This window comes from Halichoeres trimaculatus, unplaced genomic scaffold (assembly GCF_033239565.1).
Source record: "Halichoeres trimaculatus isolate MK-OKI-2021-1 unplaced genomic scaffold, fHalTri1.1 fHalTri1_scaffold_5, whole genome shotgun sequence".
Taxonomy (NCBI): domain Eukaryota; kingdom Metazoa; phylum Chordata; class Actinopteri; order Labriformes; family Labridae; genus Halichoeres; species Halichoeres trimaculatus.
The window spans coordinates 21,500,625-21,528,215 of record NW_027437183.1 but is presented as its reverse complement, the minus strand read 5'-3'; the positions used below and the strand labels follow the sequence as shown (position 1 = coordinate 21,528,215).

The 27,591-nt window shown below is 44.4% G+C and overlaps 1 protein-coding gene across 6 annotated transcripts in view; it reads left to right on the top strand.

Annotated features, from left to right (window-relative positions):
- Positions 1-27,591, top strand: part of ncor2 (nuclear receptor corepressor 2) — a 101,451-nt gene that overhangs the window by 67,744 nt on the left and 6,116 nt on the right. For 2 of the 6 annotated variants that reach the window (XM_074671368.1, XM_074671373.1), the window contains 25 exons: positions 1,405-1,565; positions 2,723-2,785; positions 9,020-9,162; positions 9,338-9,476; positions 10,424-10,844; positions 12,060-12,180; positions 12,650-12,914; positions 13,740-13,787; positions 14,098-14,262; positions 14,366-14,502; positions 14,628-14,727; positions 14,943-15,053; positions 15,795-15,898; positions 19,327-19,477; positions 19,971-20,120; positions 20,270-20,362; positions 21,144-21,361; positions 21,450-21,792; positions 21,919-22,122; positions 23,171-23,413; positions 23,862-24,011; positions 24,103-24,399; positions 24,512-24,698; positions 24,821-25,317; positions 27,405-27,535. In XM_074671368.1, the coding sequence (XP_074527469.1) occupies positions 1,405-1,565; positions 2,723-2,785; positions 9,020-9,162; positions 9,338-9,476; positions 10,424-10,844; positions 12,060-12,180; positions 12,650-12,914; positions 13,740-13,787; positions 14,098-14,262; positions 14,366-14,502; positions 14,628-14,727; positions 14,943-15,053; positions 15,795-15,898; positions 19,327-19,477; positions 19,971-20,120; positions 20,270-20,362; positions 21,144-21,361; positions 21,450-21,792; positions 21,919-22,122; positions 23,171-23,413; positions 23,862-24,011; positions 24,103-24,399; positions 24,512-24,698; positions 24,821-25,317; positions 27,405-27,535 (4,642 nt within the window). The remainder of the gene's footprint in view (positions 1-1,404; positions 1,566-2,722; positions 2,786-9,019; positions 9,163-9,337; positions 9,477-10,423; positions 10,845-12,059; positions 12,181-12,649; positions 12,915-13,739; positions 13,788-14,097; positions 14,263-14,365; positions 14,503-14,627; positions 14,728-14,942; positions 15,054-15,794; positions 15,899-19,326; positions 19,478-19,970; positions 20,121-20,269; positions 20,363-21,143; positions 21,362-21,449; positions 21,793-21,918; positions 22,123-23,170; positions 23,414-23,861; positions 24,012-24,102; positions 24,400-24,511; positions 24,699-24,820; positions 25,318-27,404; positions 27,536-27,591) is intronic. The other 4 variants (XM_074671369.1, XM_074671371.1, XM_074671372.1 and 1 more) reach the window with 4 other exon arrangements.

Sequence of the window (27,591 nt, the reverse complement as noted above, 5' to 3'; positions counted from 1 at the left end):
GAAGATATGAAGACATCACTTTTCTGTCTGTGATCATGTTCTTTATGGTGATATCTTCTGAGGCTGTACGCTTCAGCTCTTCAAAGTTATGGCAGGTCATATTTATTCCAAGATACGTCTGAATCGAGGATGATGATGAAGCACCACCTTCTGCCTCCTGCTCTGAGGCGAGGCTGGGGGACTCTGTGACTCCCAGCACACCCTGCTGCCTGCCTGTCCCCGGCACAGCTGGCTCGCCTATATTTAGGGTGCCACTGGCTCCCCTCAGCAAGATTAATGGAGCTGCAGGAAGATGAATGGAGGTGCAGTGGGTTCAAACTCTGTGGCTGTCTCCTGACATGCCACTGTGCTGACACTCAATAAATTATCTTTGGGAAAAAAAGAAAACGCAGTGTCCACACACACGTCCAGATTTGGCCTTCCAGGTTTATTTTTCACTCTGCAGCATCCAAAAGTTAACTGTCCTCCTGCAGACTAACATTTCTGTTCCCCTGCTGGCTTCACTAATGCTAAAAACACTCACAGGACAAACAGCATGAGGGACAAGTCTAGAGTCTGTCTTTTCTTTCTCATATTGGACCAAAGCATCAGCTAACACTAAATGCTCTACTCACTGACATTTCGCTGGCTTTGACAAAGATTATACTATCACTAGAAACAAATATCTGTTATTTTCACTTAAAATGTACCTGAATTTAGCGCTTCTTTGACTCCCTCAAACATCAGCAGCTTGTGCCATTAGAGATTTTAGCATTGCTTTGTTGACTGCAGCTTCAGAAATGGAAGAATTAATCGGTTTTTGAAGGAGGTGGTTCGGTCAGACCATCAGTTTTGTGCTTTGATTGACTACTGCTATTAGTCCCAAATAAAAGCTCCTTCATCCTAGGAATTATTCAAGGCCTTTCAAACTGAATAAATTCAAGTTTTTGTTGTGTTTTTTATTCAACAGTGCCAAACCCAAAACAGTGTAGCTTTTGGATTTTGATTAGTGGTGACTGTTCCTTGCATTTACATACTTTTTTTGGTATCACAGCACATTGAGCTTTAAAAAATGTACATTTTGGTTAAGGTTCAGGTTTACATTTAGATCAGTTAATTAATAAGAAACAACACAAATTTAAATCATTTATACTTTCGTCTGAACAATGTGATTTTGCCTGATATATGCTTTTCCTTACATTAAGCAATGTTCTTATTTCTGTGAGTACCTGGTTGAATTTTTACTGATTTGAGGGACTTTTAACTCGCACTGCTTTGTCTTGTCTGAATTATTCTCAGTCTTCTTTAATGCTGCCCAAAGCTTTGACCACAGCTCCAGTGGCTCTGACTCAGTGACCTGTAAAACATGCACCTTCAAACACCTGTGTGTCTCTTGCTGACTGTGTTGACATTTCTCAAACACAGGGATGACACCTCTGGAGAAGATGCAGAGGACAAAGAGCCCACTGTGGCTTTCAAGGGTCGACGCACAGCCAACAGCCAGGGGCGGCGCAAGGGCCGCATCACCCGCTCCATGACCAGTGAAGTAGAGGAGACCACCACACCGCCACTCAACAATGAACTTGGTCAGTATGTGAACCAAAACTACATCAGTTTTCTCCTTTCACCTTTGATTCCTGAACTTAAACATAAACACAGACGTGGCAAAGGGTTGTTGTCACGTTTCATGCTGTAGGGAACGGTTTAACCTGTAAACACTTGATCGAATCACAAGATAACATGATGGATAAATCTACACACAAAGCAGAGTGTTGAAGAAATGGTGTCAGACAGGTTATTTCCGTGTCTTAGAAGTAAGTAAACAATAATATTGACAGTTATGTCTGCACCTTCATGCAGGACTGGCTTTGTCACCTTTGGTCTAGTTGTGGCTTTCTGTCCCACACCACAAGGGTGCGCTGTTGTTCTTGTTCTAATTTTCACATTCAGTCATGCACCCACTACGTTTTTGCTCCATAAATGACGCAACAAGAAACAAAACACAAAGGAAGTGAGAGGGCATTAGATAAGTTCTTTAAATCCCCTCTGTGGGCAAAAGACAAAAGCATAATATAAGGACAAAATACTCGGTGTGTCAGCAGTGTCCTCCCACTTAGCTCTTTGTTTCCTCACAGATGGTAACTCAGCCGTGCACACACTAACACTCTCTTGCTGCAGGCTATCAGAGATTTTTGATGTTTCAGCAGTTGTGTATATGCTGCAGTCGCTCCTGCAGCTCAGGTTTATTCACAGGGAATCCCCAGGTGACCCGGGCTCTAGCAGACCCCCCCGCCCCTCTCTGCCACTGTTAGTTCCCCTGCTGCCAGCATTGCTAGCTGGCCCTCAGTGCCCTTCACAGGTCCAAATAGAGGACACTCAGGCCCAGGCTCCCGCTCTGCTTTCTGCCAGGCAGGGCCAGGGTCGGCCTGGCTTCTGGCCTGCTCAGGGAGAGAAGCCAGTTGTTATGTCTATAATCATTAACTGACTTCTCTCCTTGGATTTCCTGCTTCCCGTCTAAAACAAACAGTCCCCAGCGACCCACGCTGCAGTGCCTCTCTGGCAAGTAGCACAAACACCCCCACCCTCCTAATTCCTTTTTCTTCTTTAATTTCTCTCTCTCACTCCTTTCTTTCCTCTTGTCAGTCACTCCCTAACTGACTTTGTGACAACTGCCCACTCCCCCCCTCCCCCTCCTCCTCCTCCCGCCTTCTCTGACTTGGTGGTTCTCTATTTTTCTCAACAGCCAATCTGGAGATGAATGAGAGCTCTCGCTGGACTGAAGAAGAGATGGAAACTGCCAAAAAAGGTAAACCTTTCTTCTACCCATGAAGTGTAATTTCGTTGCGTTAAATGAGCATTATACGGGGGAAACCTAAGGGAACTACACAAGTAGAGTCTCGAGCACTGTTTTCTTTTTCTAAAGCTTAGTCGTGTGATGCGGCTGTTACTTCCTGTTAGTGAGACAGGAACCGCCACGTGCTGCAACGTTGTGTCTATGCGTGCATGTGTCAGTCTGCCTGGGCTGGCTCTTGCTGCTCTTTGGAGCCATTTCCCCCTCTCTCTGGGTCAAGGCAGCCTTTCTTTTTATCAAGCAGGCTGTAAAGTCTGCCTCTTATCAGCCAGCCCTTGCAAATGCAGCAGTCATTAACTCAGCCTGTTTATTGTCTCTGACTGAAGATTACCCAGAAGCCTGTGGCTGATTCACAGAGGTCACTGACATTCTGCCCATTTTCCTAGGACCGGCACTCTGTCTGAGTGTGTTTGACAGTGTGTGTTGCACGCAGTCCAGGAGTCTGTTACTGATGTATCTTCTCACCCTCGGTGGTTTCCGATACGTTCCTCTCTTTGCAAAGGGATTCCCTCGAGTCAGTCTGCGTCTTATCTGTTATTGGTATTGATTCTCGGGAGCTGCAGGCAGTCATGTTGATTTTTTATGAATATCTTTTCCCTTTGCCGACTGTGAAGTCAGCGGGAACTGTGAGTGTAAATGCATCTTGTTATCAGGGGTTTGAAGGATCTTAAGTTTGGGTGGCAAAGCAGCATTTTGTAGTTTCAGGTAATCTTTGTACATGACTCAGTGCGGTTTCACTGCAAGGCGGCCATTTGTGGATGTGTCATGTTGCTTTTCGTGACTCTCAGTTCTGCTTCTGATGTTTTAACCTGTCCCGCTTTTTGTCATCAAAGTAGATAAAGTCCCTCCTGCAGCAGCTTTCAGAGGCTTGAATGTGATACTGAAACCACATTTGGTCTGCAGGCGTTATCATATCTGCCTCATGCTGGGTATGTGTGTGGTGTCTCCTACAGTTTTGGGTTCAAGTGTGTGTCTGGATTTGTGTGTTAAGGGGCTATTTTGTGATAACTGGCGCTGCCCTGGCTCAAACACGGTCCTGTGTAGTAATCCTGGTTAATGTCTTCAGTTCCATTCTCCTGCAGCGGGATTAGTGGGGCTCTCCATCCCGGAGGATTAGCCTGGCAGCTCAGTGGGAGCAGGGCTTCTATGAAGGGCTTATGTAACCACAACCACAGAGCCCCGGCTGGAGTACCCGGGCCGAAAAAGAGGAGCTGCTCTTGCCGTTCTCCATCAGTTTTAACAACCTCCCCCTCACCTGCCAAAAGGGATTCCCCCTCCTTGAACTCACACGCTTAATTCATAACACCTCCAATTTCTTCGTGATATTAAATTATCTCATCAGCATGCGCTCCCTTACAGGTGCTTGACATGTATGTTTTAAAGAGGCTTAGGTGTCCTGATGCTAATGTGTTTATCCCCTGAGCTAAACAGATCTGAATAATGGCATTTTTAGAGCCTGGCAGGACATCAGCATTCCGGCATGGCAGCTGCCAAGCCAGAGCTGCCTTCGAGGATGGCACGGCCACACGGGGAGATAGATCACTCCTCTCCTCACTGCTCATAAAGACTGCTACCTCAAACAAGGGACAGCCAAGCTTTGCATAGCCTCCCTCCTAAACCCACCAGTTCTGCTTGCCTGCCTGCATGTGTGTGTGTGTGTGTCTGTGTGTTGCAGAGGTTGTGTTTGTGTGTGCACTTGGTCCAAGCTGTGTGTGTTTGCATGTGCACCATTCTTGGCTGGCGTTTATGTAAGTGCACTAATCTGGCAGGCTTTGCTTGGGTGCAGGCAGGCAGGCAGCTGGATAATGGCCCCTGCTCTGCTTGCTGTAGAAACCCATTTTCAAAGAGCAGCAGGTAGAGAATGCCACGTTATTTTTTTCCAGTCTTTCTCCTCCACTGTTGCTCTATCTCTGTCTCTCGGTCTGTCCGTCTCTCTGGAATTGGAGATGGCAGCGGCCCAGGTTGGCAAGAGCTGTGGAAGATTTGGCAAGTGGCTCTTTTCCCCCACTCACTTTGTCTCTCGCCTCTCTCGGTGTTGTTATAGACTGGAGAGAGGTCACATTCAAGATGAAAAGCAGGTCAGTCAGGAAAAATGTGAAAGCCTTTATGCTTTCTCATGGTATCAACATCAACTCCCCCTCTCCCCCATCCTCCCCCGAGCCCCTTCCACTTCTTTTTCTCTGCTTACTCTCCACTTCTGTATCCTTTCCTTTCCTCCATTGTCTCTTTGCTCTGCTCTCTCTTCCTCTCTGCCTCTGTTTACTCTTGGACTGCCTGTGTGTGTGTGTGTGTGTGTGTGTGTGTGTGTGTGTGTGTGTGTGTGTGTGTGTGTGTGTGTGTGTGTGTGTGTGTGTGTGTGTGTGTGTGTCTGTCTGTGCTGGAGTATTAACAAGAGACAGTAAGAGGGAGAGAGTGAGTGTGTGTACTCATGCGTTTGTGTGTGTGTGTGTTCGTGCCGCTGTGCCTGCTGGCAGACTGAAGTAGGGGGAGGGACAGACCGACGGAGAGAGAAAGAGAGGGGGAGGGAAAAAAAGAGAGATAGAGGAGAGATCAGATGAGGGGAGAGAGAGGCAGAGCACATAGCACCGCCCCACAGTCCCACTTTCCTGTGGAAGTCTTCCCAGACGACCGCCATTGGGGAGAGACACGGCGGAGAAGAACAGAGCAGCGCTCACTGAAGCACAGGGAGGACAGAGTGAGAGGAGAAGAAGGAGGGGAGAGGCAGAAGAGCATGTGCTGTTTTGGAGCATGTCAACCTGACACCGGCTCAAGTGTCAAGCCAGCTGGCAGGAAGAGCGCTGAGACTGAGCTGTTTTCATCTCCTCTGCTCCGGATCGGAAGGCCCAGCCCTGAAGAGCTTCCCGGCTGGCCCTCTGGAGATCAGACCGTCTGATAGTGTTATCCATTACAGGGCCACGACACGGCGCACGCAGTGACAGGCATGTGACAGACAGGAACAACCACTTTCTGGCTGCACCAGGTGTTGATTGCACTTTCCAGGGGAGGAGCCAATGGGAATACAGTGTCCTGATTGGGTGTGAGGATACCACCTGCTTTAGTATCACTTCTTCTGATTGGATGTTTGTTCCATGTGTTTTGCTCCAGGAGCTAAGGCCCAGAGATAAGCAGAGCTACTTTGGATTTTACTTTTTTGAGCTGCAAATGAAGGAATCAACAAGATACACCAGGAGCCCAGTCCAAAGTGACTTCATTTACTTTTAGTAAATGAATTGCTTGTTACTGCTTCAGGTTCAGTGCATACACCTTGATGTTAATGTATGTGTGTGTGTGTGACGTTAGGACCCTGCTTGTGTCTCTGTTTGTCAGAGCATGCGTGTGTTTGTGTGCACTCTAGCAGGTCAGAGTGGGTCTGACTTGTAGGGCAGTCTGCTGCCGCCTCCTCCCCTCTTCTGAGGCGGCTGTAAAAGGTTAATAGGTGTCAGTCACGTGTCTCAGCCCTTTTGGAGCTTGTCGTGCTGACCTGTCTGCTTTTCTTTTCTTTCCTGGGGAAGCTTTCCTAGCAATCCATTCAGTGGCAGTGATGAATATTTCAGCTGAAAAAGGAGAAAAAAGAACTCTACTGTTTTAACACTTGACAGGTTGTAGGTGTGCAGTTGCTTTTAGATAGCAGCAGCCCAGACTGAAAATCACCTCAGCTTGTTATGGTTGTTGCTTTTTTTAAAAAATTTCTTACTGGTATTAAAAATTCTCAGCATGACTGTGAATATTATTCATCCTCTCACATCTGCGCAATGATGCACTGCTTTTCTCGCTCTTCTGGCAAAAGTGCTTTTTTATATCACTTATTATGAGTGTGAGTGAGAGTGTTGGGATACTTTCAGTGCAAAGATAAACACAATAGATGAATCTACAAGTAATTTAATTTGAGCAGTTAGCACATGGGAGTAAGAAAACTTCAATTCACATAAACTTGGTCAGCTTTTGTGGCCAAATTAAATTCTTTTAATATTAAGTATCTATTGATACAGAGTCCCGATCTGTTACTTGTATTTGCCTGGATCATAGAGCTGCACATATTTTTTTCTTTTTAGTTCACAAAAGTAGCTTCAATAAGTGCACAAATTGACTAAAATGTGTTTTCAGCTGTTTCTATTTTACTTACTCCAGATGGTATTTTTGTAAAACTCAAAAATAAAATCAAAATACTGCTCAGAATGATCTAACAATGTAGTTTAACTTGAATATTCAGTCAGTGTCGTAAAAAAAAATCCACTTGATACTATATTATTAAAACAAGTATATCCAGTGTTCAGTGAAGTTTAACAAGGACATGAGTCAAATGTCAGAGCTCCAAATGTCAAACGTAGAGCTAACAGCAGTCATGCCATTTTGCAAATTGCTTTGCATGTTGTTACAAACCCTGCGTTACTGCTCTAGTAAGGTCGTAACTAAATGTAGTGTTGTGACACCATGACATAGTATGGGTCCAAAAGATTGGCTTAAAATTGCACACCTAACTGTCAGCGTAACATATTTCCGCACTGCTGATATTTTAGCAACAGGTTTCTGATGCTAAGCTACTTGTGAGTTTGTCCAAGTTTTGCCCAGTTTATGCTAGCTGATGTATGTGACCAGGATAAGATGAGAAACCCACACTAGTGATTCCAGGTCAGTAAAAAATACTTGGACGAGCTCTGACCAGGTGGTTGAGATTTTATCAGGTTTGCATTGTAAAAACAGGCAGTACCAGTGTTAGTGTCTCTACTTTTACTGCCTAAAAAGTCACGTTATAACCTATAACACTGGGGACTGCAGAAATAAACACAAATGAAAAAAGGACATTTTTGTCACACAACACTTTCCCTTTTAAGTACTATTTCATTTTGAATCCTGTTATACTGCTTTGCTTCCTAACCAACAGTAATATAGTATTTAGTGATTCTCTACTTTGTATTGAATCACAGCTCCTATATCAGGTTACTTTTTCAACTAGCTCCAATACACAGCTCCAGTTGATGTCTTTGTTTTCACAATGAATGTCCCTGTACACTTTCATAAATGGAGGCATGAATAATAGCCTTGAAATTAGCTAATAGACCAGCTTTTATTGCAGCTATAACTCATTAATAACATTATTCATAAAATTCTTGGAATCCTCAGAGTCAGCCCCTCTGATTAACACGAGTGTTAAAATGACAGGGCTGTAAACAGCTGTCTTCTTCTCTCCTCTGGCACTGACTTGCGCTTGTTGTCCCACTGCCTCCATTAAGCGATGAGATGCAGAGACCTCTGAACCCGTGTCCAAGGTTATCCCAGGAAGGTGTTGGCTCTCTGCCTGCTAATAACACCACCCTCCCTGACAACCCTTTGAGAGGCTGTCCCATTGCCAGGACCTGTCAGGCTGGCACAGGAAACAAGTGGGTGGTGTAAGCTAAGCCTCTTACAACATACACTGTTAATGAGCTGCCTTTAGCTAACAGCAGACTCTGGAAGGAGGGCACGGGAGCAAATTCTGCACTATCTGTCTTACTCATTCACTACCACTCACACTCTGTGACTGCTCTATATATCTTCCTTTTACCTCACGTATTCTGAGCAACTCTATGTATGTGAGCGCGTGTGCGTTTCCTGACAGGTTGATCTATCACAGCTCGGGCCCAGCGGGTGCATGTAGACTCTTGTGTAAGGCACAGTCATGTGGTTGACTGGGTAAAAGACCAGGGTTTCTTGGAAATGGGTCACATCAAAGTCAGTCAGAAAGTGACACAGAGTGACCCCAGCATTACCGATGTCATTGGTATGACTGAGTGCTTCAATCTCTTTTTCACTTTTTCTCCCTACTTAAGAAGCAAATGGCACTAAGCCACGCCGCTGCTGGGAGAGTGAAACTGTGTCTGTGCAGCATTGTGACTTCTAGGCTGTGTTCCACTTATGACAGCTTTATAGAAACAGATGTTAATGGCTTTTGTTGTACTACAGAGAGACTGTCATACCGTGCATCCCAAGAGACTGTGGTTTGAGATGTTGTTCATAGTATATAAACCAAAATAACTATCAAACCCTTATGAATAGTGCCTTTTGCAGCTGACATCATTTTTTGAATACAACTGCGGGAAGAATATTGTTGGTACTGAAGAAGCAAAGAATTTGTGCAAGACAACAGATCATCAATGCCATCCATCTTTGCTCCTGTCCTTATTTCTCCATCTGTCCATCTGATTATTTCAGGCCTTCTCCAGTATGGTAGGAATTGGTCCGCCATCGCCAAGATGGTGGGATCCAAAACCGTGTCACAGTGCAAGAACTTCTACTTCAACTACAAGAAGAGGCAGAAACTGGATGAGATTCTGCAGCAGCATAAAATGAAATCGGTAAGCATCAAAAAACGTTGTCAGTCATATTTGCTCCATGTTATTCTTGCAAAGTAAAGCCAGTCTGCTTTTTATGCATGATTGAGCATTAAGATTGTTTCTGCTTTTCTGCTGCATCCGAAACCTTTTTGTACCCAGGGCTGTTTTTATTTAGTGTGTGTTTGTTTTGACCCAGGAGAAGGAGCGAAAAGCCCGTCGTAGGGGCAAATCCTCGCAGAATGAAGAGACCAGTGCAACCTACACAGCTGAGGAGGAGGAAATGGAGGGTTCAGGAGCAAGTGGCAATGAAGAGGAGGCTCCTGAAGATGGAGAAGGTACACAACTTCCAATCATAAAAGCAGGAACAAAGCAATGTTAGATCAGAGACTCTACTTCACTTGCATTTATCTTTGAAAGAGGGTTTACCTTGTATGGACACAATGAATCTGATTCTGCAAAAAAAGAAGCTTTTTTTATTTAAAGAGTTATTTTAAATCAGAAAAATGTTTGTAAAGTTGAAGGTAAAACATTCAAATTATGATTTAATCATTCTCGTCATAAAAGATTAAAGCCAAAACATTTTATTTTCAGCGTGAGCCAGCATGTCAACTCCTTGAACACTCATATTTTACCTTAGCTTTGATCAGTAACTAAATGCCATCCAGTCCATTAGATCTACTCTGTTATCATCAAGAAGGGCTAAATGACCAAATGTCCTCTGCTTTCTAAAGGATTTAATACTATGAAATGTTTATGACTGAAATCCTTGTTATTGTTGGTGTTTTACCGGACTGCATTAAATTGATTGTTCCTGAGATTTTTTAACCATTTTTATTTGAAACATAAGCAGCACTAGGCAATCTTAGTATGAAGTCTGGCATTAGATGACACTTCTCTAACTTTTATCTTTTTTTAAAAAATACAGAACTAATGATCAGAATTTGTGCTGATTTTGGAAAAAGCTTTTATTCAACCTTAAGAATCATGTGCTGCAATGACAGGAAAAGAAAAGCACCTTGATAGAGGTATACTGTGCAGAGCGTACTCCCACAATGGAGCGCTGAAGCCCCGGGGGATTTCGTCCATCATCCCAATTGGTTTTGTGTTCCTCCTTATTGTACAGTGAAACCTGATTAGGCAGAAGACTGGCACTGTGAAGAATCTGGTTTAGCAGAAAGAGATGGGGCAAAGACAGAAGAAAGAAAGGACAGGGACATGTAACATGATTTACAACATAAGCCTAGACTTGTCCTCTGATCTGCGTCTTCTTTTGTCCTTCCAGGTGGAGCCAACAACAGCTCTGACACCGAGAGCCTGCCCTCACCACACTCATCAGAGGACAGCAAGGCTAAGGAGGAAGGCTCAGGCCGGTCAAAGGCCAGCTCCAGCAGCGGGGACAAGGAGGCGGGAGGGTCTGACATGGGCCAGCCTGGGGATGAAAAACCTGTCAAGGAAGATGTGGACTCAGCCATTAAGCAGGAGATAAAGACTGAGACAGGAGAGTCCAACAAGGAGCAGCCAGCAGCACCTAGCGATGCCACTGACAAAAAACCCCCAGTGGCAGAAACAGAGGACGTAAAAAGCTCCACCAAGAGCTCCAAGAAGGACCACGGAGGCAAAAAAGACCCCCATGGGGACAGTGACTCTAGTGCCACTTGCAGTGCTGATGAAGTTGAGGAGACTGACAGCACAGAGAAGAGCAGGTTAGAAGTCTTTGCTAAAAGTCAAGTAGAAGTTTCATTTTACCTAATGGTCACTCAAAGAAAAACGCAGGGTTTGATGTGAATCTTTTTCCTGCTTTGTTGTTGTTGGTGACATCATTCAGTCCACTTGAAGTTATTAACGTCAAAGGTCCTCCTCTTTCTGAGCAGTGGTTTACTGGGTGTCCTACTTCTGTGGTCTACCACAGCAAACACCTGAAAAAAAAGCAGCTAACGTTTTGAAGTGTTATTAGTTGCCTAGATACCCTGTGAAGCAGTGAAGCCATATTTGGCAACCCACTTATGTCTTCACCAGAGATTGCTCTTTTCTATCAACCACAGATTGTATTGACACCTTCTTACCTTCTTTATATTGCAACGAATGTATGTGTATATATATATATATATATATATATATATATATATATATATATATATATATATATATATACACATACATTCATCCCACATTCACACTTATATGCATACATAACAAAAGCTATGCTAAGTGTGCGCGTGCATGGCTGAGTGTGTGTGTGTGCCTGTGCGTGCGTGTGCTTGTTGTTTATGAATGAGGCCAAAGAAATGGGTGTCAAAGTGCGTGGGAGGAGTGATTAGTCCTGTTTGCTCGGTATTTGTTCAATTTTTTTCCATGACAGCGGACTGCATGTACTGGCAGAGCCAAGGGAAACGCTGCCCTCTCTGCCAAAGCAAACAAAGGCAGTGAGTGAGTGTGTATATGCGTGTACACACTTTTGTGTTGTTGTGCATCAAAGTGTGTATGTGGCCGACTGTGATTCAGAGAATGATGTGTGCTTTCGACAGATGTGCGAGACATGGATATGGATTTTTCCTTGCAGTTTGTTTCCACAGTGTCTGTCTGTGTCAACACACACATAATGCATACAGATAAACCCCCCTAAATACACACACACACACACACACATATGCACACAAAGAGTTTTATTTTTTTACTGCTCCCCGTCATTTGAAAACTTAAATACTTTATAAGTGAGTGAGGGTTTGAGATTGTGCCCATGTCTCCTGGGGGAAAGTGTTGGCAGGCACATGGGATGGAAACACAATTGGACTCTTGCCCTCTTTTTTGTTTTTTCATAAACTTTTAGAAAATATGCTTCAGAAAAAAAAAGTTGTTTTGATTCAAGCTGGTAAAACTGATAAGAGAACAAATTAACTTATTTCTGGGTCTTTGTGTAGAATGACTTCTCCAAGGCCGAGCCTGCTGAACTACACTCATGATGGGGTTATTTCCTCGCCGCTGCAGAAACCCATGGACCTAAAACAGCTGAAACAGAGGGCTGCTGCTATTCCACCTATTGTGAGTAGAATTATCACTTTCTGCCATGCATTGTTCTTTTTTTCCTATACATGGCAAAACAGTTCATAAAAGAGCTTCTCAGCCACCTAAGACTTGCAGAGTGTCTTTTACAGAAGATTGATTTACCCAGATGACACAAACAAATGCTCCTGATCTTCTCTTTCGGTTTTATCAATGCCATCCTTCCCCCTGTGCTTACAGAAAACAAAAGCAGGTGAAATTGTTAAGTCATATTTGTGTTAGATAAGCTGGCCAGATGGAGAATGATGGGGTAGAGTGCTTTGTGGAAAAGAAATCTGATGCCAGGCATTCGGGGACATTGGTCAACCAAGAAATAAGAGATGTTGATAAGCGATCACGTTTATCAGATACTGTATGAGGCTCCACCATATGTTCAACACCTGGCAGGAGTGGGTTTGTGTTGAGTTGTGTCTCATTGTAACTTTTTCTTCCTTCTGTATGTGTATAGATGCCAGAAGCCTCCGTACAGGGTGCACAGCGAGGTGGGGGCGGTAAAGCAGTGCTGCCCCCCCATGCTCTGGCACTGTACCAGCAGCAGATCACCATGGCTCATGGGGAGTCCTCTCAGGAGGTCAAACAGCAGCAGCAGCAGCTCCCAGGCCAGCCAGGCAAACCACAGCCTTACAGCTCACAGGCAGACAGAGAGAGGGAGGCTCTTCGCAGCAGCAGTCCTCGTGTGCGCCCTCACAGCCCCTCCGCTGGTGACAAAGATGGTATGCCCTCCTTCGCTTTGACAACTACCTTCTATTTCTTTATGTTCAGGCAGTTAACCTCCAGAGCCAGTACTATAGGTACTTAAGCTTTATCCACATTTTGTTTAACTTCATTTTAAGCTTGACTTCTGTTCTGTCACAACCCAGCTTTCATCGTTTGATCCTTAGCGTCTGAAAACACATGCTGTATGTGTGCGTAATGTGGTACTCTGCCCATGTTTTTCAAAACCTTGGTATATAAAAACAACATCAGCACTGTAAATGAGGAATACCAAACAAAGTAAATGAAGGTTACCCAAAGTGCTCTACATCACACTGCAATACAGGAATTTGATCTAGTTTAACTGAGTTGGTCTTTGCTTCACGTGCTAACCTTGAGCCTGTTTTCTTTAGGGCTCATGGTATTCTTGTGTTTCTGGGACGCTTGTGGGAACTGATAAATGATCTGGTATTCCTATTGACCCAGAAGGGACTACATTCTAGCTCAGTGCTTTTACTGGGAGCTGGTGGTGGATCTGAGAGAACACAGTGTAGGATTTTATCCATCCAGGCACAACAGCTATGAACTTTAAAGTACAGAAACCACTTTTTCACCCACCTATTTTTAGAAAAAAAAAAAAAAATCTTTTAAACTTGTTTCATAGACTGCCCATCACAAAAGCAGCTGCAGATGTATTTATCTCTTGCAGAAGCCTACTGCTCTTGAGGAGTCAAGGTGTCGTGAAGTTTGTAAAGTATTGATGTAGGTGGTGCATTTCTTTCAGTGTGAGAGAGAAAGTCAGTGCTGAGGATGCGATGAACTGTGGTGTGTTTGTGTCCCCTCAGAGCTGGAAGGCAACGAGAGGTGGTTACTGACCCTCCTGCAGGGATTAAGTAGGTTCACCCCTTGCCACACCGTTCCCTTTTTAATCACATCTTTAAACCACTTTGCAGGGTGAACCAGGTCCTGATGGATTTCACTGTGTGTACTTTACAGCACATACTAGCAGTGACTTGTTGTGTATGCTGGCATAATAGAGTGGTGATATCACCCTGTCTGGGAAGTGGCTTGAGGGGGTTCTATGTGCTTTTAAATGTCAATGATGAGAATATGAGCGGAGCCCAAAGGACAGCTGATTGATAGCTTAAGTGTGGCTAAGGTATGAATTTAAACCTTTTCTCTGTTTGTGTGGTGTTGTTGCAGAAAAGTCCCGGGATTTCTCTCCGCACAGTGAAGCCAAGAAGCAGGCATTGGGACCTGATGACCTGAGGGCCTCCAGCTTGAGTCGGCAAGTTCTCTCCCCCTACCCAATGTCCCCACGAGACATGGCCAAGATCAGTCACGATCAGCACCTGCTCCACTTCAACTGTGAGTCCTTTTCTCGCTTAGTCCTTACACTCTGCTTCTTTCAAAACACCTTCATTAACCAAATGCCCAAGATTTCAACCTTATTATCTGTCCTTCCTTCCAGCGTTCCAGCAAGCAGGCCACCCCTCTCTGTCTGGGCTGCCACAGGACAGCGGCAGGCTAGCAGCAGTGAGGCCTCTCACCATGCCAGAACCTCCACCACTGATTTCATCCTCCAAGCCAGGAGGCTCCATCACACAGGTACAACACAGCACAGTCAAAGACCTTCTTTATAACACCAGTGTCGGCCAGTAAATCATTTAAACTCTAAAAGCAATAAAACTGCGTGTTACCAGCATGATAATAACTGTTATACTTTATTTCAGGGCACTCCAGTGCAGCTGCACAGCCCGGCTCACGGGTTGGACCACGGGAAAATTCCACCCACACAGATGGGATTGTCTTGGATGGACCAAAGGAAAGTGGGTAAGTGAAATTGATTGAAGAGACTGGTGACCCTTGTGTATTTCTTTTTCTATGAAATTATTTTTCTTTTTTTTTTTTTTTTCCTATAGTGGTTGAAAACTTTTACTGTAGCTGTCACAGCTGACACTGATCTTTCATCAGTAATTCTATCACCATTTTTCTCATCCCCTTCTTTCTGTTTTTCCTATGCTTGTAAAAATGTCTGCTTGGTACAGGTGGACCTTACCCTGTGGTGAAGCAGGAGCAGTTGTCTCCTCGTAGCTCTTCTTCCCAACCTGACAACCTGTCAATCCAGGGGCCTCCTCATGATAGTGCTGCTGGACGAGGTGGGTTACTTCCTTTAACTTTATTTACAGTTTTGCTGAATGCTATTTCTTCTGTTGTCTGTGTCCTTAGCTGTGAGAGAAAAAAAGATCCCATCTTGAGGAATATTCACACTCGTGTTATCCAAGTTTTGTTGCGTCATCAGTTAATTTGATATTATTTACATATTTTCAAATCAGTTGAGTTGCCTTATGTCATTTGGATAACTAAGTCAAATCATGAGGTTCCCACATGTTTTTGTTGAACACTGTCATGCTGAAAAGATTTACCTCCTTGCATGACAGCGGCCTGAGGCACAAGGACCGCACTTGAGTGACTTTGGGACAAGTCTCTGAATGTACTTGAGTGGCCCTGTTCAGAGTTAAATCTCAGTTGAGAATCGGTGGGGAGTTGAGTTCGCTGAAGCTCTTCTAATCTGACAGAGCTTGAGAGGATGTGAGGAATGGGAGGAACTGCCCAAATCCATGTGTGCAAAGCAGCTCGCTGCAAACTCACAAAGATTTAGAGCTGTAATTACCTCCAGTTGTTCCCAAACTTCAGTTTTTATCTCTTAAATGCATCTCTGAAATGCTGTATAGCAATTTTTCAACAGTAAATAGTCTGTTCAGACTGACAGAATCCTAATTTATCCTGTAACATTTGTACTACAACCCACAATGGAGGCTTTCACTGCATTTGTGGAACTGAATTACAAGTACTGTGTGTTGTTTCAACTGTACATTTCTCTCTTTTTCTCTTTACAGCATCTATCCCAGCGGTTCAGGGAGGAAGTATAACTAAGGGCATCCCAGGGACCAGAATGCATCCAGATTCTTCAATCTCCTACCGAGGGGGCTCCATCACTCAGGTGAGCACAGACCTTCATGGTTTTATACGGCTGGTCTTTGGTCCCTCTAAAAGCTGAGGAGAAACAAAGAGTTGTTTCCTCTCTGTTGCTGGTCCCTGTGGAGATTTGATTAGATTCAGACTCTCATAACTAAATTGTTTCATGTCATAAATTAAGTCTACCAGAATTTTAAAATACGTTTTTGCAGTATCTACTGGGTATTGGAGTCCTTGGTGTTTCCCTTTTAAATATGTTAGTTTTTTCAAATAGTTTGATGCTTGAGACGTAAAACCCCAGTAATGCCCCACCACTGCTTTTAATCTGCATTATTTAAACTTTAGGTTTGTGCAGATTGTTTTCCCTCTTTTGTGTGCAGCTCTGTGAAGCTGACATTAAGAATGCTCTGCTGACTGTGTAAAAGTTTTACTACAGCATTACAACACACAACTGCAAAGTGTCGTCTTTCTTTCATTTGGAAAACCTCTGAACAACGTCCTGACCGTAATAAACAGTCATAAAGATAAGGCAGGGAGATGAGCTCATGTAGATGAGCTGATATTTTGTAATAACTAACAGGATGGTGTTTGATTTCAAAGTGATTTGTTCAGTCTGGAGGCAGATGGATGGATATAAATGGTAACTAAACATGATGTTTTGAAAAACTCTCTCAAAGTTCATCACTATTGCAGCTTACACGACGGTTCACAGACCCCCACACACACTGCTTTCAGTTACCTGACATTTTCTGATGGACAACACTACTGCTTTTATCAGTTGTGTAAAGCCACTCCTGTTAAACTGGCAGCCCTTGTGTTATCCTTTGCTTTGTGTGCCTATGATGAAAGAAAGCTGTAAAGATGTCATTAGGCCAGCTAAGTGCTGGAGCTGCTGGATTTCCCTGCTGCTGTGACATAACCACAGCTCTGTCGCCCTGGCAACAGGTACACACTGTACCGCGTCTGTTCCCTCTTTTATTTATCTATTTACTCCAGACTCTGGCTAAATCCAGTCATTGATATGCCCACTGTAATATCACCTCCAACTGGCACAACCAGCGACAACAAGTGTTGAGGGGGCTGTTATCCAACATGATGGATTAGTAATGAAAAAGGTGAGGCAACTCAAACATTCTCACTGCTGTTGTAAACACCAAAGTGTGTCTATGTAAGGTGCAGATGAGGACTGCTTCTGCTTCAGTCAGTGCCATCTGATCCTGTCAATATGAACCTCTACTAGTCTGGCCCCTGACCATTAGCTGGGTCTTCTTGGAAAAGCTGCAGTCAACAGACGAGAAATGTGAGCTCAGCCTCTTCAGTGTCTCCCACTCAACCAGCCGCCCTCACTCTCACTCTCACTCTGAAGACGTGTAGAAATATTACTCATAGTCGGGGTACGAGGGATGTGACTCAGGGTTTCAACAAAGCTGCGTTGTCATCCACTGTTGCCAAGTTGTTGCTCCTCCGCTTCTTCTGGGCGCACTACTTAGTTTTTTTCACAGCTGTGTTTGTTTATGTGTGTGTGTGTGTTTTATTTTCTTATTTGGATCTTCGTCATCCATCCCCATTGTTTGCTTTTCTGTTTCTTGAAGTGTTTTGCCCAGCTAAGAGTTGATGTTCTATGTTTGGTATGCATCACACTTTTCATATGTGTTACAGCATATTCACAGATTAATGCTGCCCTGAGTACTATTAATTAAAAGAGAGCATCTCATTTTGCTCTCTGTACAATAATTACATTAATTAGGGATGTTTATGACCTGCATGGTAGCTCATTAACTGCACGTGTAAGCTGCTCTAATCCAATTTTTACAATAAATATTAGACAGTTGTTTGGGTAAGCTCTAAGACAGCTTCTTTTTTCATGGTCTTGCTTTTGGAATAGAATAGAGAATAAAAAATACTTTATGTATCCCCGAGGGGAAATTCAGGAGTCACAGCAGCAATCAAGAAAAACAAAAGTAAGAAAGTGTTTTGTAAAATAAGGTCCCTAAGAAAATAGTTGATGGCAGCTTGTCCATCATTGTCCAGTCAGCCAGCCTCCACCTCCACACGGTTCAGGACTGAGCTTCTTTAGCAGTCTGTTTAGTCTCTGTCTCCTGTATCCTGTCCACTCGCGTCAGGGGAAGTTCTTCCAATGTGGTGTTGGTGTTCAGTGTTAGCTGTATAAGCCATGTCTTTGAATATCATAATGTTACTCTGCCCCATGGTATTCCCTCTGTTGCTGGGTTAACATGGCTAGCTCCATCTTATTGGCGATAGATCTTATGTTCCCAAAAACGATGGATGGAAGGACAGGTGGATATGGTCACTTCTTAGCTAATACCTCAGTACCAGCTTGTCATCCTCACCTCCTTCTCCTCACCTTGTGGGGAAACATCAGGCTTTGCACCAGTTAGCATTTACATGCTAAAGGCGGCTAACAGATGATTCCATGTGTAAACAGTGCGGCCATGGGTGCATGCATGATCTCCAGACAAACATAGGAGCAAAAATAGTCAAAACATCACTGAAGACAAAATCAGTTTGGTGTCCATGACCAATAAATGAACCATACAAAGTAATGATCCACCCCAGATGCAGAGATGAAACAAGAGATGAGAAAAGAATTGCAAGAAACAGGTGAGGAAGAGAGCTGCTGCAGTAGGCAGCCGATTGAGCGGCGCCTAGCAACAAGAAGTTTTTTATCATTTTGTATTAGTGTATAGAATGAAGATAAACACCAGACCTGTGGAATAAAGGGGAAATATTTGACGCTTATTACATTTGTCACTCCAGTGAAAATGATATGAAGCGTAAAACTGAACAAATATTAAGGAGCGCATCTTCCAACATACTACAACATACGGCTTGTGATCATGTGCTCCTCTATGTTGAACCCAACCTGTTTCTGCAACATGCACTATTCAAAATAAACCCCAGACACTGTAACAGCATAATTAATATTATCCATTTCTTACAACCTAAATGTAGGATGTTTGTATTCTGAGAAAAAGACGATTTGTTTACAAACAAAAAATATTTTTCCTTATTTGTCTGGCTATATTCAGACTATGCTGTGTTTTATTGTGAAAATTCAAATGTCTGATAAAGAAAAAAAAACTGCAGCCCTGATAACCACCTTGACATTGTAGAGGTGAGGATTGAACAGCTTGCGTCTAACAATGTCATTGTCTGAACCCTAAGTGTATGGAACCCCTAAAGATCCATTATTAAATAAATAAAAACTACATTTTTCTTTTATTTATTTCAGTATTTTGGGGTGTACAGCAGTTATCTCTGAGCCTGTGCTGAGCGTATAAGGATAATTCTAGTCAATGAACAGACTCAGAAAATGAAAATATACAGAATGAAAGTTGAGGGCATTTTGGACTTTACTTTCCTGTCAAAACAGCGACTGCTCTACACTGAGATGATAGAGAGCAGTACTCATTCTCTCTTTCTTCGCCTCAGGGGACGCCGGCTGATGTGCTGTATAAGGGAACCATAACCCGTCTGATCACAGAGGACAGCGCCAGCCGAGCTGAGAGGGGGCGGGAAGAGACTCTGTCTAAAGGACAAGTGGTTTACGAGGGCATCAGTGGACACATTCTTACTTATGACCGTGAGTACAACAGCCTGGTGAAGGAGTATTTTATGAAAATACTGAGGTTTCCCTTTTAAGTCACCTCTGATGCAACAACTGAGAGAGGTTTTCTTGAATTCAATCGGTCAAGGCTCATATGTGTAGAGCTTTTTATTCCAAATGATGCATCACAAAGTACCCCAACCCATACCCCTTACACACAAAGAAACAAAAGAATGACTGCAATCATCAATGAATAAGCGCTAAATGAATTCAGAACTCCTGCTTTGAATATATCTGCACAAGTTCCAAAAAATAAACTGGACTTTGATGAATATTCAGATCCACAAATCTAATATTATGATCTGCCCAATGGTTACCATAATAAACACACAGAAAATACATTAAGTCAGATAAAAAAGGTGAAAGAAGTCTTTAAAAAATAAATCATGGCAGATCTCTTGGAATTGTATTTTTGCACATGTTGTGATACTTTCTTTTACCAAACTCTGGTTGTGTTTCTGTGATTCAGGCCCACCCTCTCAGACGCCTAAAGATGAGGGCCGGGGCTCTGGGCAGCCTGGGGAAATCCTGGGCCTGAAGCGTCCCTACGATGTGATGGAAGGAGGAATCTCAAGAGGACTCCCCATGAGGGATTCACTGTCTGCCACCAACTGTGAAGGTAAAAGAGGAACCTGCTAAAGCCTCAGTCAGTCTCAAATAGCTGTCCAACAAAAACTAGTTAACTCTTGTATTAATTGCGTTCACCTCTCACTATAAATGAAAAGGTTTATTTTTAACCACAGCTCTCCTCCTTTTCGTCTCTCTCAGGTCTGATTGGTCGAGCCATGCCTCATGATCGGGACAGTCCACACCACGCACCGTACAAGGATGCTCATCACATCCGTGGCTCCATCTCACAAGGTGGGATGATGTGATATCATGAAAAACTCAGGGTTTCGTCTTTTTTTGCTTTTTTAATTCAACTCACATTCGTCTGGGAAACATAAGACTTTGTTTCTAATATTATTTCACAATTTATCTCTTCCTGTCAAATGTACAGTTGTAAAGCTTTACAAATGATAATGTGACAAGAGGAACAGGATGTAAATGCATCACTGACCTCACTTTGAAGGAGGAAGTATGAAGGGTTTAAGCCTGGTATGTCAGTGACACAGTGGGACCGAGAGGAGTCGTTAAGATGTTGTGGCAGATTAAATCTTTGAACTGAAAGTATATCTGCTTGCTAGATAGCACTGTTGAAGATCATCTGTTATCTTTGTTTGATTTCTCTGTGTTTTTCCTGAAGGTACTTAGTCATTGTGCTTTCTCTTCATCACACAGCACTCTGTGTTACAAAGCAGAGCTGCAGCTGTTTGTTATTTCAGCTTCTTTTTTTCCTTTCAAGAAACACGATTGTGCCAGTTTACCAGCTCTTGCCTGCTGGCAGGAAAGCTCCATTTTAGAAATCCATGTTCATCTGATGGCAGTAAAGTCAGATCAACATCTTGTCTCGTTTGACCAGAGAAAATTTTAGAGAAAGATTCTTATTTTGGAGAAATTGATAAAACCAGATCAGATCCATTTTGATGCCTCTCTTATCTGTTTCCTCATGCTGAGGTCTGTCGTCACAGTTAATGATGTAAAACATACAGAACACACTCATGAGAACAAACAAGAGAATGATATATTCCTTTGACTCCAGGTATACCTCGTCACCTGGACCCTCAGGATGGTTACCTGAGGCGGGATGCTAAACAGATGAAGAGAGAAGGCTCCCCGCCCCGTGGGCCTGGCTCACTCTCAGACCCCATGAAGGGCAGAGAGGGGATGGTGCCGACAGTGAAGGAGGGCGGGCGCTCCATTCATCTCATTCCCAGGGAGGAGCTGAGACAGCCTGGCAAGGAGGGCATCATAGCACAGGTAGCTTATGCTGACAGCACATGCCAGCCTCTGCCTCACACCCAGTCTTCTATCTTTTAATATTCATGTTTGTTGTGCTTCTCTTTAGGGAACACCCATGAAGCAGGAGGCAGCTGGTTCAGGGAAACGCCATGACGTCCGCTCCATCATAGCCAGTTCACCACGTTCCTACCACAATGCGCCCTCCCACCTGGAGATGCGTGAGAGGGGCAGGTATGAAGAGGCACCTAAAGGGCGGCCCAGCGCAGTCGTCAGCACAGCCAGCCCCATAGCTCGCTCATCTCCCCTCACGCTGGGCTCAGAGCAAGGAGGCAAGGCCCATCATAGTCCAGTGGGTTATGATGACAAAGGTGGCCTCAGGACTCCTTACCCTGGGCCATCACATCGGGGATCACCCCTCTCCAGGGAGGCAAGCCAAAGGCAGCATGACGGTGGGTGAATCTCATTCTGAAAAGACCATTTGAGGGCCTGATTCTTGCTGCGGAAATACAGAGCAGTATTGCTCACCCAGCAAACACTCAAAATTAAAATCTGTTTGCCTCTCGTGTGTACTTCAGGTTCCAGTAAGAACCCCACCCAGGAGCGCAAAGCCACACCAACCCCCAGGGAAATGGCTGCTACCAAATCACCGCTACAGGGTGTCACCGATCCGCAGACCTATGAGCGTCTGCTGCAGGGTCTGGGAGCTGCAGACGTGTACCGTCAAATCCCCTTAGCCTTCGATCCTGCAGCATTACCCCGCGGCATCCCCATCGACCCAGGTAAGTCTCAGTCTGATTACATCAGAAATTAAATCTAAGACAAAAGCTTTTCCTCTCAAACACCTGAGTTTGGTATTCCCAGGAGCTCTGCAGGTGTTATTCTGACCTGACCACACCTCAGCTGAGTTGAGCTTGGTCAGGTCCTGTCCTAATGGGACAGACCTAATGGAAGTGTGACCTCGGTCTTAAAATGCAGCAGAGCCTTTTGTGGCCTTATTGGCAGGACAAAATCAAAAGCTCAACTTTTTGAAACTCTGAAATTAGACATTAAAATTGTTTAATCCATTAATCACACGAAACTCTGAAATTAGACATTAAAATTGTTTAATCCATTAATCACACGAAACTCTGAAATTAGACATTAAAATTGTTTAATCCATTAATCACACTAAGGTGTATTTGTATGAGCTTTTAGATCTCTTCCCTTTGACCTTTCTTTTTGGCCTTTTTACTCAATGTCCTCAAAGTAAGACAAAAAGCAGAAGTGCCCTTATGTTTATCACTTCAGTAATTTCTGCCGTCATGTGAACTGTTAACCTTGCAATTGCCAAAAAAAATGTATCTGGCATCGGCTGCTTTTTGCCAGATGTTCATGCTTTTTACTTCATTTTTTCAAAAATTATTATTATGATTTAGACAGTCTTGAGATACGTTTATTTCTCATATTCATGTCAGACCAACCTTGATATCATTTATTGGGCAGCTTTACCGGCAACATACTGCACTGACTAATCAGTAATTTAAAGAGGAAACACTGAGTGGACTATCAGTGCTGGTTTTTACGCTGCACTTCCTTGTTCGATGGTCCCCTTGCCAGAAGCTACAGTAGCACAGCCAAAGTAATGTGGCCTCTTACAGTGGGCTGTTGGTCAGAGGACAAGCGAACAGGTGAAACAATACTGTAGATGCAGAGACATCAATCATGCTCTGCTTCACAGTTTAATGATGACATATTGTCAGAAAAACAGTTAAATCGTCTGTTTTCATCTGTGCTGATGTTTTTTCATTTGAACATATGTAACAGACATATCCTTTCCTCTCCATGCAGCGGCCTACTACTTGCCTCGCCACCTAACCCCCAACCCAGCTTATCCTCATCCCTACCCCTACCTCATCCGTGGTTTTCCTGACACTGCAGCCCTGGAGAACCGCCAAACGCTGCTCAACGACTACATCACTTCCCAGCAGATGCACCAGTGGCCTGCCATGGCTGCTCAACGCACAGACCTGCTGAGAGGTCTTAGTCCACGGGACCAGCCTCTTCCTCTGCCCTACTCTGCAGCCCCACGTGGTGAGACCCGCTGCTGTGACAAATAACACTTAATCAAACAGAAGTCCTAATATTTACCAGCACACTGGTTCCATCCTTTATCAGGAACTTTCTGTACCAATTTTCAAAATAGTCTTCTTTAAGTGCTACATAATCATTTCCTGTTTCCAATGTTGATTTAACATTTTCATTGGAGAACCTCAGGGTAAGGCGTAGCTACCGGGCGGTTGGTGATTTTTTTTTTTCCTTTTACCAGAGTTGATTTCAGCAGTGTTTGTTCAAAACGTATTTGACATGTTTTTGTTCTCCTCATGTTGTGACGTAACCTAAAACCTCCACTGGCTGCCTGACAGAAAGGCGGCTCACAGTTTAAGGGCTCAGGGCTCAGATTTTACCGTCTCTGTATTTAGGCCCAAACAGAAGCTGCTGTTAGCGTTTTCTTCAACCCTCCCTTCTTTCTGTCCTCTAGGAATCATCGATCTTTCTCAGGTACACTTACCTGTCCTGGTCCCTCCCTCTGCAGGGGCAGCCAGCTCCCCCATGGACCGCATCACCTACATACCCGGGGGAAGCACCACCTTCCCAGGCAGGCCTTACACCACCCCCCCAATCTCACCAGGTAAAGGTTTGTTCTCACCTGCAGCTCATCTGTAGCACGACTGCTCTGCACACCTGACTTTTTTGAATTTTACTTTTCCCTTTTTGAACAGTTGGGTCCTCACACATGAACAAGATCCCAGGCGCGTCCTCAGAGCGTGAGCGTGAAAGAGACCGGGAACGAGACAGGGAGAGGGATCGGGAACGTGAGCGTGACCGAGACCGGGAGCGAGAGAGGGAGCGTGAGCGGGACAGGGAGCGTGATCGAGAAAGAGAACGGGAGAGGGAACGGGAGAGGGAACGAGAGCGGGAACGGGACCGCGACAGAGAGCGGGAGAGAGACAGAGACCGGGACAGGGAGAAAGGTGGCTCTATGGGGAATGTGGAGCATGCCCCCATCTGGAGACCAGGTGTGAAGCAGCTGATGTTTTTTTTTTTTAAGTTTCTATCTCTATTTGAAATAATGTACAGAGGATGATGCAGTGAATGAGTTAATAACATGAATGAACTCCTGATTATCAGGTACGGAGCACAGCTTGGCAAGCAGCAGCAGCAGCAGTGTGAGACCTTCATCCCAGCCATACAGCCACCAGCACTCCCCAGTGTCCCCTCGCACCCAGGAGACCGTGCAGCAGAGGCCTAGTGTTCTGCACAACACCGGAGTGAAGAGCCTCCCTGTCAGCGAACACTCCAGCTCGTCTGTGTTCAGGTAAACTGCCTTTTAGTTCTGGTTTAATCAACACAGCTGGAAAAACTTTCAGTTCTCATCTCTCACGGCAAAGAGGCCGCTTGACTGTCTTGTTTATTAAGTGGGCTTTGTTTGACTTCTAGGTCCATGTCCTCTGGGTCAGGCCGCTATCAAGGTTACCCCAGTCACCTCATACGGACAGGCTTGCCCCCTGAGGCCTACCCATCTGTCATGGACTCAAGTGTAGCCAAAGAGCAGAGTCGCGATGGAGGAAAAAATAGGGGAGGTCAACCCAAGCACGTGCAGGACCAGCACGGGCCCTCTAGCAAATCTGACCCCAAGATGTCCAGCCCGAGCCCAGGAGGAATGTACCCAGGTCCCTATCCCTCTGCTCCCGGCCGGCCACAACACCTGCTGCCTCCCCAGTCGGATAACCCCCCTGGTCGTGGAGAAAGCGGTACTCCTAGTAGGGAAAAGACTCAAAACAAACCGATGTCCATTCAGGAACAAGAGCTCCGAGTACTCGGTAAGACCACCATGACTGCGGCCAACTTCATAAACGCAATTATTATGCGTCAAATTTCTTGTGAAACGGGGATGCCAGAGACGGGCTCGGTTGTTGCCAGCAGCGCCACTGATGGTAAGACGCTCTGGTTCCCAGGGTCCCCTCATCACCCAGACCCTTCCCCCGTCAGTCTGTGGCCTATTGCACGCTGTGGTGGTTGGCATTATCAAATCAGCCCAATTCATTTACATTTTTTTTTCCTTCAACGCTCTACTTTTTGCTTTATTACAGTTTTATTATTAGTTTTTCTTCTCAGACTTAAAGACCACCGAGGGTGCCCTCTGGAAAACTAAACCTCTAGCCCGTCCAAATTGGACCTGACTGGCTGAGATAAAATTTAAAAAGGCAGCTCAGATAAAAGATGAATTAAATTTTAATGGTTAACATCTTAACACATTAAATTTTCCATGAAGAAGATCCTAGGTGTCCTTTAAGGTGTCCTTTTAAAGGTAGTGAAGCTGGTGGGACATTAAGGCAGAACATCCTTTGCTGCTTATTTTCATTTTCTTTTTTTCAGAGGATGTGACTGGAATTTAACTTGCAGCACCCCTTCTCCCTCCCATTCGGCTGCGTTCTTTAAACTGAATATTTCACTGCATTCAAGTGAAGCATGACCAGAATATTTTAAACTCTTAAAAATGCATTTTACCGCTGCAGGCTTTTACATCCCATGTTAAACGAGACTGCCTGAAATTCAGACTCTTAGACTTTGTACATGCAGAGGCTCTACTCCACCGCTGCATTTCTAATGAGGCACTCCTTCCCGACGATAATCCTAGACCCATTTGAACTCATTTCACTGTGGCACTGCTCTGGCCCAGATGTACCCCAGATGACTGGAGCAGAATGGAGAATTGGTGTGCGAGTCCTTTCCTTTCAAACCTCAATGAAGGCTTTACCAACCACCAAACTGACTCCCTGGGGTCTCAGAGAGCACTGGAGTTGCACAAAAGTAGGGTGGGAAAGGGGACTTGGAAAAAGTCTGTCAGCCATCCAGGGGGAGAGGGGTACTGCAGCTTCTGCCCCCAAAGTCTCTGCATGTTTCTATTTATGGCTCACTGTAATTTACGCTGATTGTTTTGTTTCTTTTTTTCCCCTCACCTGCCAAACACCCAACACATCTCTCTAAATCAAGCCTCTGGGAGTTTGTCCGTCATTGGAATGTGATTCTGTTTCGTTGTTTTCTGCTTGTAGAGCAACCTGTCTCATCTGTACATATTACAAGCCTGTAGGGCAAGCGACACCAGCATGCTGAGTCCCGTTGAGTGTTGTGGTTAAAGTCAACAGGAAGCATGCTTTTCATAACAGACAAGACTGCTTGGCAGACCTATTAATAGGACATCATCACCTTGCTGTTGGCATGCAGTCACTGAGTAGCGAAGAGCAATGAAAGCTATTGTTCACTGTTGTTGAACTGAGCCCAGATTCTCTTGTGTTTTTGCTAGCTAACAACAATTACCACAACATCCTGTCTCTCTGGGGGACATGTCCCCTCCTGGGAGACTATATAGTTGGCCCTGACCACCCCCACTCAGGCTTACATCATCCTCTCCTGAGACGAATACTGTAGTGCAAGAGCTGTGAAGGAAAACACATTGTGAGACATCACGCAGAAGGGAAAAACAACTCAGGGAATGAAACACCGTAGCATAACTCGTTGCTTGTGCAGGCTAAGTTTCTTACATTCAGGGCTCATAGTCTACTCATATTCTTAACATTCAGTCAGAGCGCATTTTTCAAGTAGGTGTAAGAAGAAAATTTAAAACATCAGCTTTTGAGGATATGATGATCTACACTATTCAAGTCAAGAGTGAGTTTCTGTTGCATCTTTATTTATAAGTCGTGGATGCAGAACTCGTCATTAAATAACAGACAAGTTTTTGGAAAAGCTTAAAGTATCATAGGGAATCCTTTCTTTTGTGTCTTCATGTGCAGATGCTCCATGAAATGTTCAGATTTCGCATCCACCAGAGGTCCTGATGGATGAACAGACATGTTTGAATTCTGCATGTTTTCACGTTGAAATCTTTGCTCTCCTGATTAATTTTTCTCTGAAGTCTTAAAGACAAGACTAACGTTTACTCTTGTGTGGATGTGATGTTTCCTGTGTGTGGTGTGTGGGTGAATGTGTATGCGTGTGTGTGTTTGGATTGGACTCTCAGCTCAACAGAAGATGGACACACACGGTTTGTACCGGCCTCCGTCAGAGGAGAGATTGTCTCCAGGCCAGCAGCCTCCGTCCCCCTGTGTGAAAGGCAGCCAGAGGGTGGTCACCCTGGCTCAGCACATCAGTGTATGTTTCTTCAACCTTAGCACCGCTAAAATGACTGAGTTACCTCACAAACAGCA